The sequence below is a fragment of the Triticum aestivum genome, chromosome 1A, assembly GCF_018294505.1.
Source record: "Triticum aestivum cultivar Chinese Spring chromosome 1A, IWGSC CS RefSeq v2.1, whole genome shotgun sequence".
Classification (NCBI taxonomy): Eukaryota; Viridiplantae; Streptophyta; class Magnoliopsida; order Poales; family Poaceae; genus Triticum; species Triticum aestivum.
This window is the reverse complement of record NC_057794.1, coordinates 462058167-462077822: the sequence shown is the minus strand read 5'-3', so window position 1 is coordinate 462077822 and position 19656 is coordinate 462058167. Positions and strand designations below refer to the sequence as shown.

At 43.3% G+C, this 19656-nt stretch overlaps 1 protein-coding gene across 1 annotated transcript; it reads left to right on the top strand.

The window, feature by feature from the left end:
* The first annotated feature begins 15211 nt into the window (after positions 1-15211).
* Positions 15212-19338, top strand: LOC123056668 (probable magnesium transporter NIPA4). Its single transcript, XM_044479987.1, has 9 exons — positions 15212-15689; positions 16431-16487; positions 16588-16678; positions 16778-16938; positions 17045-17172; positions 17288-17425; positions 17592-17684; positions 18550-18655; positions 18760-19338. The coding sequence occupies exons 1-9, from the start codon at positions 15524-15526 to the stop codon at positions 18966-18968; spliced, it is 1149 nt and encodes a 382-aa protein (XP_044335922.1). The 5' UTR covers positions 15212-15523; the 3' UTR covers positions 18969-19338.
* Positions 19339-19656: the final 318 nt, after the last annotated feature.

Sequence of the window (19656 nt, the reverse complement as noted above, 5' to 3'; positions counted from 1 at the left end):
ACATGCGTGTGAGAGACGGGTCAGGAGGCATGCACGAATGATGAGGGGGGACGATGTGGCTGTGGTAAGGAGACGTAACTACATAGGAAGATCAATCGCCCTTTGTTAGAGAAAGGAGAGACATAACTTGTGAGGTACGTCGATCGATGGGGGGGTAGTTAAAGTCGATCTAGGTATATGTTGGGAGATCGGTTGGTATACATGCATGTGTGTGTTAGAAGCAAATGAGGCACGAGGAGAAGGATAGAGAGAGAGAGAGGGATGCATGTAGGAGGTGGTACGAGAGGCATACTATATCGAGGGGGAGGAGTGTGCGAGTACGAGAACGATGAATAGAGTGGTGGGAGTGAGGCATGGACTGTGACAAGAGAAGAGGGGAAGCTTGTGTTTGTGCTAGGAACACCTGGCTAGAGAGGCATATCGATCGATGTGTGCCATAAAGAAGGAGCTGGGGGGCCTACACACACCGTGGGTGAACGACCTAAAGTGAAAAGACGAATTTGCGCGATGGAGCTAGAGAATGCTGAGGGAGGGTGAGAGGGATGCAGGCGTGTGCATGCACAAGAGAAAGTTAGCGCTAGCTACAAAGATAAGAGGGTTGTGTGGGTGTAAAAGACGAATAGAGATCATATATACTTCATTATAAAAAGCGAATTTGGATATTTGGAGAATTTATCATAGTGTTTCAAACTGACGCATGTGTGAATATATATAACGGTGATACACATGGTGTGGTTATGAACATGTTATACTACATTTAATATATTTTATCTCTACTCTTATAAAAAACGGAGTTGTTGATGATGGTGTGCCTGCTATCCTGCATTATAGGCCGTCCGATTTATATCTGGCGGGTAGCAAGGAAACTATGATGGTTGAAGTTGGCAACAATCATGATTGTAGATTCTTAGGGTTTCTTTGATTCAAAGGATTCTCAAAGGAATTTAGGAGGATTCTAATCCTTAGGAATTTTTCCTATTTTGGTTGTTTGATTCGTAGGATTGTAAACCATAGGAATTTTTCCATAGGATTCATTTGCACTAGATTTCATGGGAAACTTCACATCCACTCAAACCTTTTTGAAAGAATCCTACGTTTTTTCTATGAACAATCAAACACTCGTACAATCTTGTAGGATTAAAGACGACATTCCACTCTAATCCCATGTTTTTACTATTTCCGCGTTTTGGAAATCCTACGAATCAAAGAGGCCCTTATGGAAATAGAGAAACGAATTCAAATTTAGTTCGAATTGCAGTGGTAGTATAGACATTTGGAATGCACTAAAATGTTGGTATGAGTAGGTTACATGCATTATACAGCAAGCGAAAAAATTTAATCGGACATAACATGGATTCATACTCCCTCCTTCCATCTATATAGGGCGTAATGAGATTTTTAAGACCACCTTTGACTATTGACAAGATTAATAGTACATGACATGCACAATTTGAAAATTATATCATTGAAAGAACATTTCACAGATAAATTTAACAGTGTGTTTTGTGTAAGTTGCATGTCATATATCATTGCTCTAATATTTGGTCAAAGTTAGCATCGAAAAACGCATTAGGCCCTATATAGATGGAACGAGGGAGTAGCTTTGAATAGCATTTGTATAGTAAAACGGGGCAAGACTCTCTCTTTGTGTGGTGTGAATAGTTTTATTTTTTCGTTTTCTTTTTGGTTGAGGGAAGTGCGAATTGATTTGATACGTACAGGTACAATATTACTACACGTTAGGCTTGTCCCTAAAATTCAACCCGTGTCTTGTTATATCCCGAAAATTCAGATATCGTGCTCCCAAAACTGGCGCCTTCACAACCCGCGCCTTGCTATCCCGAAATTACAACACGCGCGAAAACTCCCTCCAGCTGCCAAATCCCGACACGTGAAATCCCCCTTCTAACCCCGAGCCGAAAGGGCCGCTAGTTCAAATCGGTGGGGGTACTTTTGTAACACACCCTACATTTTGGACAAGCGCGTCCCTATGTCATGCTTCACCCCCTCCCATCGCCCCCTTTTCGCCATTCGAAATCCCAGGCCGCCATAACCTCTCCGCTCCAGCCACGAAACCCCACCCTCCTCCGTCCGCCACGTCACCGCTGCCTAGCCGGAGCCTCTTCCCCGACGACATCATCCACCACAACAGCTCGACATCCCTCGTCCACCTCCCCGGATGAGGATCCTCGTCCATCTCGCCGTCCCGCCGGTTTAGCCGCCCCGTCCTCCACCTCCAAGGAGCTGCTCCGACGATCGCCTCGTCTATCGCGGCTGCTCCATCCCCATAGCGTCGCCTTAACCTGCTCCACCGGAACAGCAGCATCCTCACCAACTCCTCGGATGTAGCCGAGGCCTCCTCGGCGCCACCAAAGAGGTTGTACACTCATCGCATCGCACCTTCTCCTTAACTCGACCTCCCGGCGCCGACGGTGCTCCATCCCGCACCCCCATGGAGCGGCTACCTTGAAGCTGGCATCGCGGGCGACATCTCCATGGCGGCTCTCCCCCAGTGCGAGGCCCCTTCGGCGGCGGTGTCCATACTAGCCGGATCTACTGCTGTTGCGGCTCTCGCTCGCTCACTCGCGTTGCTGCTGCTGCTCCGGCTCTCGCTCGATCGCTCGCTCACCCAGCTGCTGCTGCTGCTCTCCCCCTCGCTCGTGCTGCTGCTTTGCTCCGATTAAGCCACACTTCAGTCGACTGAATCGACTTTTGGGTCAGTCGATTTTCAGTGGTTGGGGGGGCTCGTCGGAGTTAAGGAAGAAGCACCCGCAGCGGGGACGGGGGCTCGCCGGAGAGGTACCCCACTATCTATCTTAGGGTTCAGGGTGGGGGCGGGGGGGGGGGGCTAGAGGGCTGGCCGGGGCGGCGGTGGCGAGTTGTTTCGGGGCGGCGAGGCGGTGCTGGGGCCGGCGGTTCGGCCGGTGGTGGCTGGCGGCTCAGGGGGGTGCAGGTTGAAGATGAACTGCAGACCCTCCCTAAACTACATGTCAAGTGCCTCTCTGCTACCATTGCGTTCAGTTTCGACAGTAGCATTCAGATTCCACAATAAATTTCAGTTTCAACAGTTAAGTTCAGAGTCAACAGTTTTTACCTCATCTGTTGTAGTCAGGTGGTTTTTGGTGATGTTACTTTTACATCCATTTTACATCATCTATTGGAGATGCTATTAGAATCCCACTTGAGATTGATGATGTCTGTCTTGTGCTGCTTTAGCCTTGACGTCTTACGGCTCACCGGAGCTGCTCCAACGACAGAACGATCCATCACAACAGAGTAGTGCCCTGGACGCCATCTACAGATTCCTGAGATCTTCCTCCACACCTCCGATAGCCACCTCTGCCTCAACTACTTCAGCGACCAACCCAATGATGTTGAGGTCGACACGGCTACGACAAAGAGGTTGCACACTTGTTGCATCACTTATTACTATACATTCACGTCGATCCATTAGGGCTATTTTGGTTCAACGGAAAAATGTCGATCCACTGGTTGTTACCATCACTCTAAATTTCTGCATGCTCTCCTTACATAATCTCACCATATTTTTTTCATATGCATGTCAGATATTGTACACAGTCATGCTGAACATGTAGAGAAAAAGAGAAGAGTTTTGCGCGGCAATACAATGTCATGCAGACATCGCTCCATGGTGGGTTCAATGGCAAACCCTCCCCACCCCTCTCCAGATTGTAATTCAGAGGAAGATATCTATTCCGAGGCGGATTTAGACGCCGTTGACCACTCCTATTTATCCCCAAGGTGTTTGCTCTACCTTGGCATGATGATGTTAGTCATATCATGCATATGTTGCCTTGCAGTGCCTACTTTTGACATCATATATGTCATCTGCTTAGTTTAGACATGTTCTCACTTGTTTAGTTTCTATATCATATATGGGAATTATGCAGTCTCATGTCTTTTAGCCAGCCATGATATATGTGAAATGTGCAATGCCATCCTGTTTAACCAGGCATCATATATTTGAATGATATCTTGCTCATCCTTTTCTTCATTACATTTCCATTTGTCGACAATGTTTGTACATTAAACTACCCTTCCTGTGAATCAGTCATTTGGGTGGGAGGTTGAAAAATCTGGAGTGAAAACAAGGCCTTCAGAGCAGACAGTGCTACCTGTCGAAGCAGATCTCTTGTTGGGTCCTGATAGCTCCTTAGAGATGGATTCAGAGACAGATGACCAGTCATATTCCCCCACTGAGGTGTATGCTCTAACTTGGCACGGTTATACTACTCATATCATGCATACAGTGTCTTGCATTGCATGGTTTAGACATCATATACATAATATTCAACACCATGTTCTTAGTTCAAACATCATATCGAATGCTCTCTGTTTAGCATATAAATCACATATGTGAATTAAATGATGTGATCCTGATTACTTAGATAACATGTAGGTGAATTATGTCATGCGATCCTGTTTAGTTATTCATCATATCTTTGAATTATGTTATGCTATGCTATCCAGTTTAGATAGACATCATATATGTGAAATTATGTCATGCTATCCGTTTTAGTTAAACAATATACATGTCAACTATTTCATGCCCTCTTTTTTCCACACTATCTATTGCATCTGTCTCTCATACAATGTTTGTACATTCAACTATGTTTTCTGTTTATCAGCCATTTGAATTGGAGCGGGTGATGCCAGTATCTAGCGGACTAAAAACACGGTCTTCAAATAAAACAGTGCTACCTCTTGGTGGAGATAGCACCCCGGTTGTACATGCACAAGAACCAGCCCTACCACACATAACCCAAACTCTCGCAGATTGTACCCCTACTGCGATGGACAGAGAACCAGCTTCACCCAATCTAACCCCAACCCCAGCCGATAGTAACCCAGTTCCTGTTGACACAACACCATCTCCACCACAGAGCTCCCAAACAAAAGCAGTTAGTAAGGCAGCTCCAGTGTCCAAAGGGCTAGTACTATCACGGTGAACCCCAACTCCACCAGTTAGTACGCCTATTCCTGTGGAGGAAGCACAACCAGCTAGTCGTAGTTTAGCATCTATCGCATTTGATGTTGTTAAATCGTATGTGCGTATCTTCCCATCTTGGAAATATTATACTGAAGATGAAGGAAAATGCCAGTTGCAGGTGTTTATCCAGGAGTTATGTGTAAGTAATGTTATTCATGGCAATTACTTTGCTTCGTCCCATACATCCTACCTCCATGATGGTTATAATATAGCAAATTTTCCCGTTTTTCTCTATAGAGAAAGACCAGTTTGGAAACTCAGGATGAGGTAATCTGTGCTAATACCTCTGCTATCTTCAAGAATGCTTGGTGGCAGTATCGGAATTACCTGAAGAAAACGTACTTCACCGGCAAACAAACTCATCAAATTCCCTTACGTTCTCCTGAGACACATTTACTGGACGATGACTGGGAACGCCTTGTTTTGTACTGGTCCCGAACCAAGAATGTGGTAAGGTCTATGAGCTCATTTTCTATTTTTAAGTATTATATTCTTTCGTCTTACTGTACTCTGTTCATGTAGAACAAGTGCCTAAACCTGAAGAAAAAATGTTCTAATTTAAGATTCCATTGCTATCATAGTTCAAAAAAGCGCTAGGCGTTAATTGTGCGCTTTGCCACCGCCTTGCGCTTTACTGACCAAAGTGCATACTTATGCGCAGTTATGCACAGATTATGCGTAGTTATGTGTAATGCATTTTGCCAACGCCTAGAGCCTAGGTGCGCTTAAGCGCTCGCTTATGCACGCCTTTTTTAACTATGATTGCTTTGCTCTTGTATCACTGTATTTACTCATACAAACTTATTTTTAAATTGAAGGATCCAATCGAAACTCCAATGGTACAGCAGGTATGTTCACGCATGTCTCTTTAACAGGTTTGCTATTATCAATACCTCTGTTGATTTCAATTTCAATTGTGTATACAGTTGACTTTCATATCATGCACATTACTAGCATCACAATAGAGCCAATAGTGTTGTTGTACATGTAGACCCGTGGCACCCATCTAAAATCTTGTTGTGCCATGTAGTTTCCCACGCTTTGTATTCTTTCACTGCTGCTTTGTCTTGAACTGATATGATTTGAACCGTGTCTCTATTTTGATTTGGCAAGACAATTCAGTGACCATAGGACATAGATATTGTTTGTTTGATGCTTTTATTATGTACTAGTACTTGGCAATAGAAGACTTGATAGTTTAATCCTGTCCACCTTACTAATGAACTGGTTCGTCGAAATGAGTTTCATATACTAGTACATACTAAACTTGTCATATGTCTGCTTGTTTCTTCTTTTAGAATGCTGACAGAATATTGGGGAAGAGTGCCTTATTAAGCAATGGTAAAGGAAGTAATGTAGATAAGGTTCAGGATAGTAACACATCCTTGTTGGTCTCCAACAAAGCTGATAAAACAGCTAAGGAAGACTATCTTGAAGACAACGAGACAACCCCAAAGTCCTGTCTTGGTTTAGTGTTCGAGTTACTGGCCACTACCGCTTGCACAAGCTATTCAAACTCACTGTCTGAATCAGTTCGGTTTCTTGAGTCTCAACTACAAGCTGAAAGACATCGATCAGTTGTGCTGCGACAAGAAGCGGAAGGACTACAGAAGTCCCTGGAGCATTCAGATGCATACTTTCTAGTGCAACAGCAAGCGTTGGAGGATTTTAGCGCCAAACAAGACAAAACTAATTAGCTTGCTAAGCTTATTGCCAGCATGGTGGATACCCAGGATAACGTTTCTTGAGCTTTTCTGAAATTGTTTCAGTTATGCTCTTGTTTTGCTGCCGCATTTATTTGCACTGGTGGCCAATTTTGACAGCTAGTGTATGTGATGTGCTGCTTTGTTCCCTATATTTGCACTGGTGACGAACTTTGATGCCCAGTGGATGTAATATGTGTAATAGTGGTAATAGGCTAGCGTTAATTGCTTGCTTATTTATTTCCTTATTGTCTTGTTTAGTTGTTTGCTTGTAGTCACTGTAGTTCTTTTTCTGTTTTTTTCTAGTGGCCACAATAGCCTATTTTTGGTAACTAGGCAAAAATAATCATGGGCCTTCTACGGGCCGTATGATCCATGGGCCTTCGTCCGGTCGTAGGATCCAGCGGCCTTCTATACGGGCCTAGGGTCCATGGGCCTTCTACGGGCCATAGGGTCCATGGGCCTTCTATGGGTCGTACGGTCCATGGGCCTTCTACGGGTCGTAGGATCCATGGGCCTTCTACGGGGCGTATCATCATTTCGCCAATCATGTGCCGTACTATTCATGGACCATAACGGGTCATTAATAGGTCGTATTTGATAACTCTATGAAAACAACCCAACGGGTTTTTTTACATGAAAACGGCCCAACGTATTAACGGTCCGCAAATGGGCCGACTGTAACGACGAGCTGAATTTGGCCCACAAGCAGAAAATGACAGTAACGGGCCGTATGTAACCGAATGCTGCAAATGAGCCCAAGAATCAATGGGCCCTGAGAAGGCCGAAAGATAACTTGGGCTGGAAACGGCCCAATGAAATACCGGGTCGTTAATGGGTATAAAGTGATACACTGTTCATTACGGTCCAGTTTCACCATGGGCCATTAATGGGCCAAGAGTTACAAAGGTCCTCATATGGGCCGAAAGAAGTCATGGGCCACACATGGGTTGGAAGTTAAAACGGGCTGAATCATATTGGACGGCCCAGATGACGCTATTGGACCTAATTTGGAAAGGGCGTAACGGGCCCTGGGTTAGCGGGTCGTAAATGGGCTATATGCGAACATGCCATTAACAGGCTTTCCGTAGCCGGCCCGCCACCTTTTGACCAAGTTAAACGGGCCGGCATTTTCACATGAATGGGCCTCTGTTGGGCCGTGCCATGTGTCACCGTATCATAGGCGCTTTCGGTCCAATGAGCGGATGACATATGTCCCAACGGTGAGCCGACACGTGTTTCCTCCAGCCAATGATGATTTTACACGTGGAAAATCCCCATTGGTCGGGGCTGTTAACAGGTTATCGGATCCAAAACCCGCCCCGATAGCTTAACGGCGTTCCGTTACGGTGGATGCCATGTGTCGGTCACCCTTGACGAAAGCACTTCTGTGACACGCGATTTATCGTCATGGAAGTGGACACTTCCGTGATGATAATTTTGGTAATGTCATGGAACACTTCTATGACAGCACATGTATGACTATCTTGATTCTGTCATAAATTTATCCTGGATGTACATGCATGACAAAAAACGCGACCTACTGTGACAAACACGTATCATCATGGAAGTGTATTTTTTTGTAGTGTCAATATCATTCTCATGTATGGGCATCTCAAGAAAATTAGCTACACGAGTTGCATAAATTCCGCCAAACAAGTCTCTAGTTAAACTATTAAGATGCAACCTACGTGCAACAATAGCCCCCAAGTTGTATTGTCTATCACCCAATACCGCACTCTTGAGGACACTAAGATCTGGAACGCACATGTGGCAAGCCTCATCTTTAACGTTAATGCATCTTCTCACGAAGAGAGCAAAATAATGTATGGCAGGAAAATGAATGCTCCCTGTGATAGCTTGTGTTATTTCTCTAGATTCCCCCATAATGATACTAGCAAGAAATTCTTTAAATTCAAATTTGTGAGGTTCACTAACACTACCCCACTGCGGGAGTTTACAAGTAGTATTAAAATCTTCTAAGTCCATGGTATAAGATTTATCATAGAGATCAAATAGGACAGTGTGAGAATTGCGTGATAATGTAAATTTAAATCTTCTCACAAAAAAATCAGTTAAGTGATAATATTGGGGGCACTTATCTAACACGAAGCCCTCAAGTTCAGCGTTACGCACATACGCGTCAAATTCCTCCTTAATTCCTGCTTGGACAATAAAATCTTCTGACGACCATTCACAAGGCCGCACTTGAGCTTCTCTTGGTAGTTCTTAGTCCGGCTCACGTATCGCGGGCCTGGGTCCTTGCTTCCTTGAGGAACCACCTTGGTACATTTTCCTAAACATATTTCTTCCTCTGAAAAATTTCTGAGATTTTTAGTGACTCAAAATAAAAGTGAACCAAACTCAACAAAATTGATAGCAACTACTCCCACAAGTGCCTAGAGGCCATATCATGCATTAAAACTGCTTTTGACCACATAAATTTGACATGCAAGCTCAAGAACTGGGTCACCTAAGCAGCAAAAATTTACAGCAAATAAAGCACTAGAACAAAAACTAATTGGATCATTGGAGGAGTCACATACCGAAGAACAATCCCCCAAAGAAGTTTTGTGAATGGAGCTTTAAGCAAGGAGATCGAAAATGGCAGCAAGATGAGCTAGAACTCGGGTTTGAGCTGGTGGATGATTTTTTCTGGAGGAAGACGAAGTGTTTGGGTGCAAGAATAAGTGGAGGGGGCCCACATGGGGTCCACGAGGCAGGGGCGCGCCCTGGGGGGTAGGGCGCGCCCTCCACCCTCGTGGGCACATGGTGAGGTCCCCTGGTGTGTTCTCAGTGCCAATAATTCTTAAATATTTCAAAAAAAATCATATTAAATTTTCAGGACATTTGGAGAACTTTTATTTTCGGGGTATTTTTTATTGCAAGGATAATTCAGAAAACAGACAGAAAATACTATTTTTGCTTTATTTAAACTAAATAACAGAAAGTAAACGGAGGTACAGAGAGTTGTGCTTTCTAACTTCATCCATCTCATGCTCATGAAAAGGAATCCACTAATAAGGTTGATCAAGTCTTGTTAACAAACTCATTTCGAATAATATGAAACCGGAGAATTTTCGAATAACACTAGGTTACCTCAACGGAATATGCACATCCCCAACAATAAGAATATCATATTTCTTCTTGACAGTAGGAAGAGGAAATTCAAAACCTCCAATAGTAATTGTTGAAATTTTTCCAATAGAATTGATATTGTGGACTTGAGGTTGTTTCCTTGGAAAGTGTACCGCATGCTCTTTACCATTAACATGAAAAGTGGCATTGCCTTTGTTGCAATCAATAACAGCCCCTGCAGTATTTAAAAAGGGTCTACCAAGAATAATAGACATATTATCGTCCTCGGGAATATCAGGAATAACAAAGTCCATTAAAATAGTAATGTTTGCAACCACAACAGGCACATCCTCACAAATACCGACAGGTATAGCAGTCGATTTATCAGCCATTTGCAAAGATATTTCAGTAGGTGTCAACTTATTCAAATCAAGTCTACGAAATAAAGAGAGAGGTATAACACTAACACCGGCTCCAAGATCACATAAGGCAGTTTTAACATAGTTTCTTTTAATGGAGCATGGTATAGTTGGTACTCCTAGTCTCATTGCCAGATTATGTTTCGGCATCAGAAATAGAAATATCATTGGGATTCTCAGGTGTGTCAACAGCAGGTTCACTAGAAGCATGCAAGGTTCTATCATTTTTCTTTTTCTTCTTCTTAGAAGAACTAGGTGCATCAACATTAGTTCTCTGAGAATCTTGCTCAATTCTCTTAGGGTGGCCCTCAGGATACAAAGGTTTCTGAGTCATTTTACCCCCTCTAGTCATAACTCTAACAACATTATCATTTTTCTTATTATTCAATTAATTGAGCAAATCATTCTGAGCTTTAAGTACTTGTTCTACTTGAGTGGTAACCATAGAAGCATGTTTACTAATAAGTTTAAGTTCACCTTTAACTCTAGACATATAATCACTCAAGTGTTCAATCATATAAGTATTACGTTTCAATTGTCTACCAACATAAGCATTGAAGTCTTCTTATTTAACCATAAAATTATCAAACTCGTCCAAGCATTGGCTAGCAAACTTAGTAGATGGGATTTCACATTTATCAAATCTATAGAGAGAATTTACCTTTACTACCCGTGTCGGGTTATCAAGACCATGTATTTCTTCAATAGGTGGTAAATTCTTAACATATTCAGCTTTAATACCTTTTTCTTTCATAGATTTCTTTGCCTCTTGCATATCTTCAGGACTGAGAAACAGAATACCCCTTTTTCTTCGGAGTTGGTTCAGGAAGTGTCCAATCATTTCATTACTCAACATATTAGTCAATATCAATTCAACTTTATCAACAATTCTTTCCCTGAAAACACAACCATCAAAACTATCCAGGTGGTCTCTGGAAGCATCGGTTAGTCCAATCAAGTATTTCATTTTTCTTGAGAGGATGATCAGGCAAAGCATTAAGTAACTGGAGAAGCCTCCCCCAAGCTTGTGGGAGACTCTCTTCTTCAATTTGCACAAAATTATATATTTCCCTTAAGGCAGCTTGTTTCTTATGAGCAGGGAAATATTTAGCAGAGAAGTAATAAATCATATCCTGGGGACTATGCACACAATCAGGATCAAGAGAATTAAACCATGTTTTAGCATCACACTTTAATGAGAATGGAAACAACTTAAGGATAAATTAAGAGCGAGTTTTCTCATCATTAGTGAATAGGGTGGCTATATCATTTAATTTAGTAAGATGTGCCACAACAGTTTTAGACTCATAGCCATAAAAAGGATTAGATTCAACCAAAGTAATTAACTTAGGGTCAACAGAGAAATCATAATCCTTATCGGAAATAAAGATAGGTGAAGTAGCAAAAGCAGGGTCATATTTCATTCTAGCATTCAAAGACTTTTCTTTAAGCTTAGCTAATAATTTCTTAAGATCATATCTATCATTGCAAGCTAAGAAGTCTCTAGCAGTTTTTCATCCATAACATAACCCTCAGGAACAACATGCAATTCATATCTAGGGGGAGAATCTTCATCATCACTTTCATCAATATTATCAGTTTCAATAATTTCATTCTCTCTAGCCCTAGCAAGTTGTTCATCAAGAAATTCACCTAGTGCCACAGTATTATCAAGCATAGAACTAGTTTCATCATAAGTATCATGCAAAGTAGAAGTGGCATCATCAATAACATGCGACATATCGGAATGAATAGCAGGAGTAGGTGTCGCAAGTTTACTCAAAACAGAAGGTGAATCAAGTGCGGAGCTAGATGGCAGTTCCTTACCTCCCCTCGTAGTTGAGGGAAAAATCTTGGTTCTTTTGTCTTTCAAGTTCTTCATAATGATCAGCAGATATAAATCCCAAGTGACGCAAAGAATAGAGCTATGCTCCCCGGCAACGGCGCTTGAAAATAGTCTTGATAACCCACAAGTATAGGGGGTCACAACAGTTTTCGAGGATAGAGTATTCAACCCAAATTTATTGATTCGACACAAGGGGAGCCAAAAAATATTCTCAAGTATTAACAATTAAGTTGTCAATTCAACCGCACCTGAAAGACTTAATATCTGCAGCAAAGTATTTAGTAGCAAAATAATATGATAGTAGCGGTAACGATGGCAAAAATAACGGTAGTAGTTTTGTAGTGATTGTAACAGTGGCAACGGAAAACTAATTAAGCAAAGATCAATATGTGAAAAGCTCGTAGGCAATGGATTAGTGATGGATAATTATGTCGGATGCGATTCCTCATGCAATGGTTATAACATAGGATGACACAGAACTAGCTCCAGTTCATCAATGTAATGTAGGCATGTATTCCGAATATAGTCATACGTGCTTATGGAAAAGAACACACATGCCATCTTTTGTCCTACCCTCCCATGGCAGCGGGGGCCTATCAGAAACTAAGGGATATTAAGGCCTACTTTTAATAGAGTACCGAAACAAAGCATTAACACTTAGTGAATACATGAACTCCTCAAACTACGGTCATCACCGATAAGTATCCCGATTATTGTCACTTCGGGGTTAACGGATCATAACACATAATAGGTGACTATAGACTTGCAAGATAGGATCAAGAACTCACATATATTCATGAAAGCATAATAGGTTCAGATTTGAAATCATGTCACTCGGGCCCTAGTGACAAGCATTAAGCATAGCAAAGTCATAGCAACATCAATCTCAGAACATAGTAGATACTAGGGATCAAATCCTAACAAAACTAACTCGATTACATGATAAATCTAATCCAACCCATCACCGTCCAGCAAGACTACAATGATATTACTCACGCACGACGATGAGCATCATGAAATTGGTGATGGAGGAAGGTTGATGGTGACGATGGCGACGGATTCCCCTCTCTGGAGCCCGAACGGACTCCAGATCAGCCCTCCCGAGAGAGATTAGGGCTTGGCGGTGGCTCCGTATCGTAAAACACGATGAATCATTCTCTCTGATTTTTTTCTCCCTGAACGTGAATATATAGAGTTGGAGTTAAGGTCGGTGGAGCACCAGGGGGCCCATGAGGCAGGGGGCGCGCCCAGGGGGTAGGCGCACCCCCCACCCCCATGGACAGGGTGTGGCCCCCTGGCCTTGATTCTTTTATCGGTATTTTTTATATATTCCAAAAATATTCTTCGTTGGTTTTCAGGTCATTCCGAAAACTTTTATTTCTGCACAAAAATAACACCATGGCAATTCTGCTAAAAACAGCGTCAGTCCGGGTTAGTTTCATTCAAATCATGCAAGTTAGAGTCTGAAACAAGGGCAAAAATATTTGAAAAAGTAGATACGTTGGAGACGTATCAACCATACTTATTGATAAGCAAAAAGGTTCAACACAAGTCATCATGTCTCAAACAAAAGAAAGAAAAATGCTCACAAAGAGCAGAGAAAGAAAAATAAAGACACAACCGGCTGGCATAAGAAAGATAGGAAAACTAATTGTCTATTCTATTACATAACCGCCATACAAACCGATTGAAAATATCTCATGCTACCATCTCCCATCAAATAGATCCAGTAACCATACGCTCCCTGGCCTCCGTCGGAGTGAGTAGCGACCACATACGGATCAACGCAGTGGCTTGGAAAATAACCTGCAAAAAATGAATGTTTGTTGTTCTGTTAAACACCAAATCATTTTTGCAGTTTCAGACTGCCCATAATAAAGCACATACTCCTACACGAATGTGTCTTGTTGTTTAAGAATCTATCTCGTCAAGCCGCGTCCCAAATAACGTGCTGATAGTATTCGGATGAGTAATATTAAAGGCTATGTGAACCGTCCGCCACAATTTTTATGCCAAAGAGCAGTCAAGAAAGAGGCGTTTGATGGATTCATCCTGAGCACAAAAACTACATCTTGTAGATCGTGTCTAGTCGCATTTTGCCAAATTATCTTTAGTTAAAATGACTTGTTTATATACAAACCACATAAATACTTTAATTTTCAAAGGAACTTTGACTTTTCAAACCTATACAAACTTGATGTTACAATATGGCATGTATGACATTTGTTCTTTTTTTTTTTGAGGGAATGACATTTGTTCTCCTCTATAGCCTAATAGCTTGATCTCCAGTAAAGATGATTTACTTACCTGCAAAGAAGTGTGCGCCAATTAGGGAAATAAAAGGAAATTATAATGGATGTATTAAAGTCCAAGATCTATTGGCAGGAGGTGAAAAGATTAAACAATGGAGCCAAACCGTTGTACTATAAATTGGAAAATCAAATCAGTGAAGTTAGTCACCAAGATGCATGGCGCAGTTTCAAAGGAGCAAGAGCAAGCGTGCTGCAACATTTTTTTGTACGCATAGTATTGAAGAAGACAGTGGAACACTAGCCTTTTAAAGAAAAATCACTAGCCCAAAACGTTGTCCCTGTAGTGGTGCTCTAACACACGTGTCAGATCAAATCAAGATGACAGGGCGCGTGTGACCAAACTATTTGCGGTACGCCGTTGCGCCAAAGAAAGTGTTTTCCTCGGAAAAGCAAATCGCATTAGGGCCGTCACAAACCAACCTTACGTCTACTTTGCAAATCAATCGTGCAGCGAACTGGACCGCGTGTCCGGTCCGTCCGTCCGTCCGGGCAGCAGAAGCTGCGAAATCCGTCGCGTTTTGGCTCCCAAGAAAAGCCGTGCGACGCACATCCGTCGGCCGCTGCCAGCCACACCGCAGCACAGCACGGCAGCACCCGCAGCGGACAAAACGGAACTACTGGACGCACGATACTAAATGCCCGACGTTGAGACGATGGACAATCTGATGGGCAAGCTTTGCTTTGTTATACCCATGGATGGTTGGATTTGCCACATCGTGCGAACATCGGCTGAAAAGGATCGTGTGTATAGCAACGCTCCGGACAAAAAACCGAGTAGCTCGCTCGCACGGCACGAGCCACGCACGCCCGCCCGCCTCCTGGACTGGCTGACTGACCGCCCGCCCGTTCCCCTCCCCCTCGCCCCCGCTTCCTTCTCGACGACGTCGTCGCCGCAGTCTTTTGGTGGTTTTTGTCCCGCGGCCTCTGCCGCCCGCGCGCGATACCTTCCCCTCTCCTCCCCACTCCCCCGCCCCGCGTAGAGCTCACATAGGCCAGAAGCAGCCGAGCAGCAGCACAGCGGCGGAAAGCCAAGCCAAGCCATCCCAGTCCAGTCCCACCGACCGGGCAGCGGCCTCTCCAGATCTCGCATGCGCGGCCGCCGCAGGAGGGGGAGGAGGAGGAGGACGGGCTAGGGTGTCGCCGGCGTTTCCAAGATGCGCGGGGAGCGGCTGGGGAGCTGGGTGGTGTCCTACACCGGGATGTCGGCCGACAACATCAAGGGCCTGCTGCTCGCGGTCTCCTCCAGCCTCTTCATCGGGGCCAGCTTCATCGTCAAGAAGAAGGGCCTCAAGAAGGCCGGCGCCTCCGGCGTCCGCGCAGGTGCCTCTCTTCCCTCCCCCCTCTCTCTCCGCCCCGCACGCTCCCGCCTCCTTTCACGCTGCCTGGCGAGCAGCGCGGTGCCTTCCCCGTGCCGCCGCCGCCTCGCCGCGCTGCCGGCCGGGTCTCTAGCCTAGATCCGCGCGGAGCCGCGCGAGATTCGGATCTCGCTTTCGCTGTCGGTGGGGGCCTGTGCTGGACCCTGGATAGGTAGGACTTTGGGGCAGTAGGCGCATTGGGGATCGGGCTGGTTGTTGAGCTCCGATTGAGACGGTTCCTGAGCTTTGCTTGATGTTGTTCCACCAATATCAATGATTAGCACAACAGATGACACGGTGGTGATGGGCTGATGGCTTGATGTACCTTGCATTTCTTCCTTGCTCCTGCACCTTTAATGTCACGTTCAGCATCCGTGTCTCGGAAATATGACAGTCATTGACTGTACAAGGGAGATGAATTCTCACTCACTCATGTTATTTGTTGCAAGCAACGGGAAAATGTGTGCAATAGACTCCCTTCTGTTAGCTTGAATCCCTTAAACCTTCAATGTATATCTTTTTTCTTCAAAAATAACAATGATAAAATTCAGCATATGTTGATGATCATATGCCCTGTCCTAGGTTAAATTTTCCTTGTTTCATCTGTGGCGTATCGTGCAAATGTCGTGCTGAAAATGTTGCTTCTGTCATCCAGCTACATTTCAACCTTTTCCAGTGTCTATGCTTACTTTGTTGATTTGAACAGGTGTTGGTGGCTACTCTTACCTGCTTGAGCCACTGTGGTGGATAGGACTGATAACAAGTAGGTATTTCCTTTGAAACAGTGGAGAGACATTTGGTTCCGGCATAGTCTTCTGCTTCCATTACTGTATGTGGTGGTACTAACGATGTACAATTTCCAGTGGTTGTTGGGGAAATCGCTAACTTTGCTGCGTACGCTTTTGCCCCTGCTATCTTGGTCACTCCACTTGGCGCACTTAGCATAATTATTAGGTACGGACTAAATTTGATATGATTTACAACTTGATACACTGAAATCTTGTATTGCTTATATTTCAGTAGTTCTGATACTTTTGGCACGTTCTCTTACAGTGCTGTTCTTGCACGTATCATTTTGCGGGAGAAGCTGCACATGTTTGGTGTACTCGGGTGTATTCTTTGTGTTGTGGGTTCGACAACAATTGTGCTACATGCCCCTGCGGAACGTGAAATTGAGTCTGTGGCAGAAGTATGGGATCTTGCTACCGAACCAGGTTTTATTCTGCATTCTATATGCTTGCATAGTACTGTGAATCATTATTTGGATCGGAGGGAGTACTATTTATCAACAATACTAAGGCTTAAACTTCTATGTTGCAGGATTTCTACTTTATGCAGCCATTGTGCTCACAGCAGCTTTCGTGCTCATATTCCATTTTGTCCCACAGTATGGTCAGACACATATTATGGTGTATATTGGTATCTGTTCTCTTTTTGGGTCTCTGTCGGTATGCTTTTCACCTCATGAATTTTTGTTTTGTATTCACTTAATCCTTAGATAGTTGGTAGAAAAAAACTCCGTCATGATTCTAATGTTTCTGTCTATTCTGTTTGGTTTGGCAGGTCATGAGTGTCAAAGCTCTTGGGATAGCCTTGAAGCTGACGTTTTCAGGGATGAATCAGCTAGTCTATCCACAAACATGGTTCTTCACACTTGTTGTGGTTGCATGCATAGTAACACAGATGAACTATCTGAACAAGGTATGATCGATGTTTATGTTCGTTGGCAGTTATGGGTGTTCTAAGAGAATAATTTCCACAGGTAGCATAGACTGAAGAGCATTGTTGCTATGTTGATAACTTGATATCTTATATGTGTGTATTATGTTATACATTATGTTCAGCTTGGTATTGTTTACTTCTGCAGGCCCTTGACACATTCAATACTGCAGTTGTTTCGCCCATTTATTATACAATGTTTACTTCGTTGACCATTTTGGCTAGTGTAATAATGTTCAAGGTAATGCTTTGGAGCTCCATATACTTATGTAATTGTCAGCAAGCTTTGCTTTACTCTCCGTCTTAAACAACGATATTGACTAAATAAATCGATCCAGGGATCTTAGTTATTTTGGGAATGTTTTAGATAATTTCAATGTAGTGGGTGAACATACACATTAAAATGGGTCTAGATACATGCGAATCAGAAAAATGCTAAAACATACTTATTATATTTAGGAACAGAGGGAGTAGATGTCAATCTGTACTTTAGTGAGTTAGCTTCTAGCACTAGTATGCATTGAAGTAACTCTGAGTTATTCTTTGTACCACGTGTCAAAATATTCTATCCATAACCTTGCAATCTTTGTGTTTCGTAGAACACTCAGGTTTTGGCCTTGTCACAGTAAACCTTGCAGCCATCACTACAACAATCACTCAAGTTTACCTGGCTGATTGTTTTACAGTAAACCTGTTAGCTGTGGTGTTGCCTGGCTGATTGATATCCAAATTCAGTTATAGTAAGGGCTTTGAACCAGATCCACTCATAGTAAGGGTTAGACGGCCTATCATTGTGTTTGAAAATTCTCAAATTAGTAAGCTTATGTTGTCAAGAGCCAGGACTATAGTTGCAATGCTCATGGAATCCTGCCTTCATTGTGAGGATGAGGTGGTTATGTCAACAGGACAAAATAGGATAAAGTATGAATGTCTGACAACATGATTTAGAAATATCTATTAAACGATGATGATTTTCTGAATTATAATAACACCTCACATCTTCTATCCGCTAAGCTGATTGTCAAGTGGTGCATCAGTCGATCATTTATTTGATTCCACTGAAAATGCTGGGGATCATTTATTAGTTTCACTATAACTGCATGCAGGACTGGGATCGTCAAAATCCGACTCAAATTGTCACGGAAATGTGTGGTTTTGTTACTATCCTTTCTGGGACGTTTCTGCTTCACAAGACAAAAGACATGGTGGATGGTATGACTACATTTCCTCCCTTTCTGACCTTTTTAAGCATCCTCTTCTTTCACTTGAAATGACACCTATGTGTAATTTCTCATTATCCCTTGTTGGCATGACAGGTCTCCAACAAAATTTACCTATCCGAATTCCGAAACACGCGGACGAGGATGCGTATGAATCTGAAGGAATTCCTCTCAGGTCTGCTGCTGATGGGATTCCTCTCAGGTCACCCCGGGGCGCCGAAGGAATTCCTCTCAGGTCTGCCGCGGATGGCATTCCGCTCAGGTCATCATCGAGGGGCGCAGAATCGTTCCGCTCGACATCATGACCTGGTGATGGTTGCAGCTGGGTTCAAGCCCATGAGACGCTTGAAGGCAACATTGGTCAAGTCATGGTGCCTCGATGCTTTATACCTGGGAAGGGAAGGGAAGAATCTCCATTCTTTCGTCGGATAGAACTCCTTAGGTTTTGACTGTAGGACTGGGAAGGTAAAACGGCTGGGCGCCCCTTGTAATTGTTGAGACTTTGGTACAGAAGAAGTTTGGGGCTTACATCGGTTAATACTATATATACGTCTCTGGGCAAGATAATTAGAATGGCCAAGGACCCAATTTTTGAACATACATTTTCCTTCTTTCCATTTTTTGAACATAAAGCAGTGAGCCACAGAGGTCGTTCTCTGGAACTGCTGTATTCCGAAATTACTTGTCGCAGAAATGGATAAAATGAATGTATCTCGAACTAAAATTCATCTGGAATTATTTGTCGCAGAAATGGATAAAATGGATGTATCTAGAACTAAAATTCATCTAGATATATCCATTTCTCCAACAAGTATTTCGGGACTGAGGGAGCACATATAACTAGAACCATGCAGCTGCATCATTGCAGATCCAAATGGGATTGCTAGATCTTGACGTAACCCATAATAATTCCAAAGGACTTCTCATGAGCACATGCTCAGAACTTGACCTACCGGCGGCTTTTCTTTTCGTTCTCGTCAACCTAGTCGGCCT

Coding starts and splice junctions, on each gene's coding strand:
- LOC123056668 (XM_044479987.1), top strand. CDS start 15,524: ATGCGCGGGGAGCGGCTGGGGAGCTGGGTGGTGTCCTACACCGGGATG. Junction 16,679..16,777: donor GCACTTAGCATAATTATTAG/GTACGGACTAAA, acceptor GTTCTCTTACAG/TGCTGTTCTTGCACGTATCA. Junction 17,173..17,287: donor CTCTTTTTGGGTCTCTGTCG/GTATGCTTTTCA, acceptor TTGGTTTGGCAG/GTCATGAGTGTCAAAGCTCT.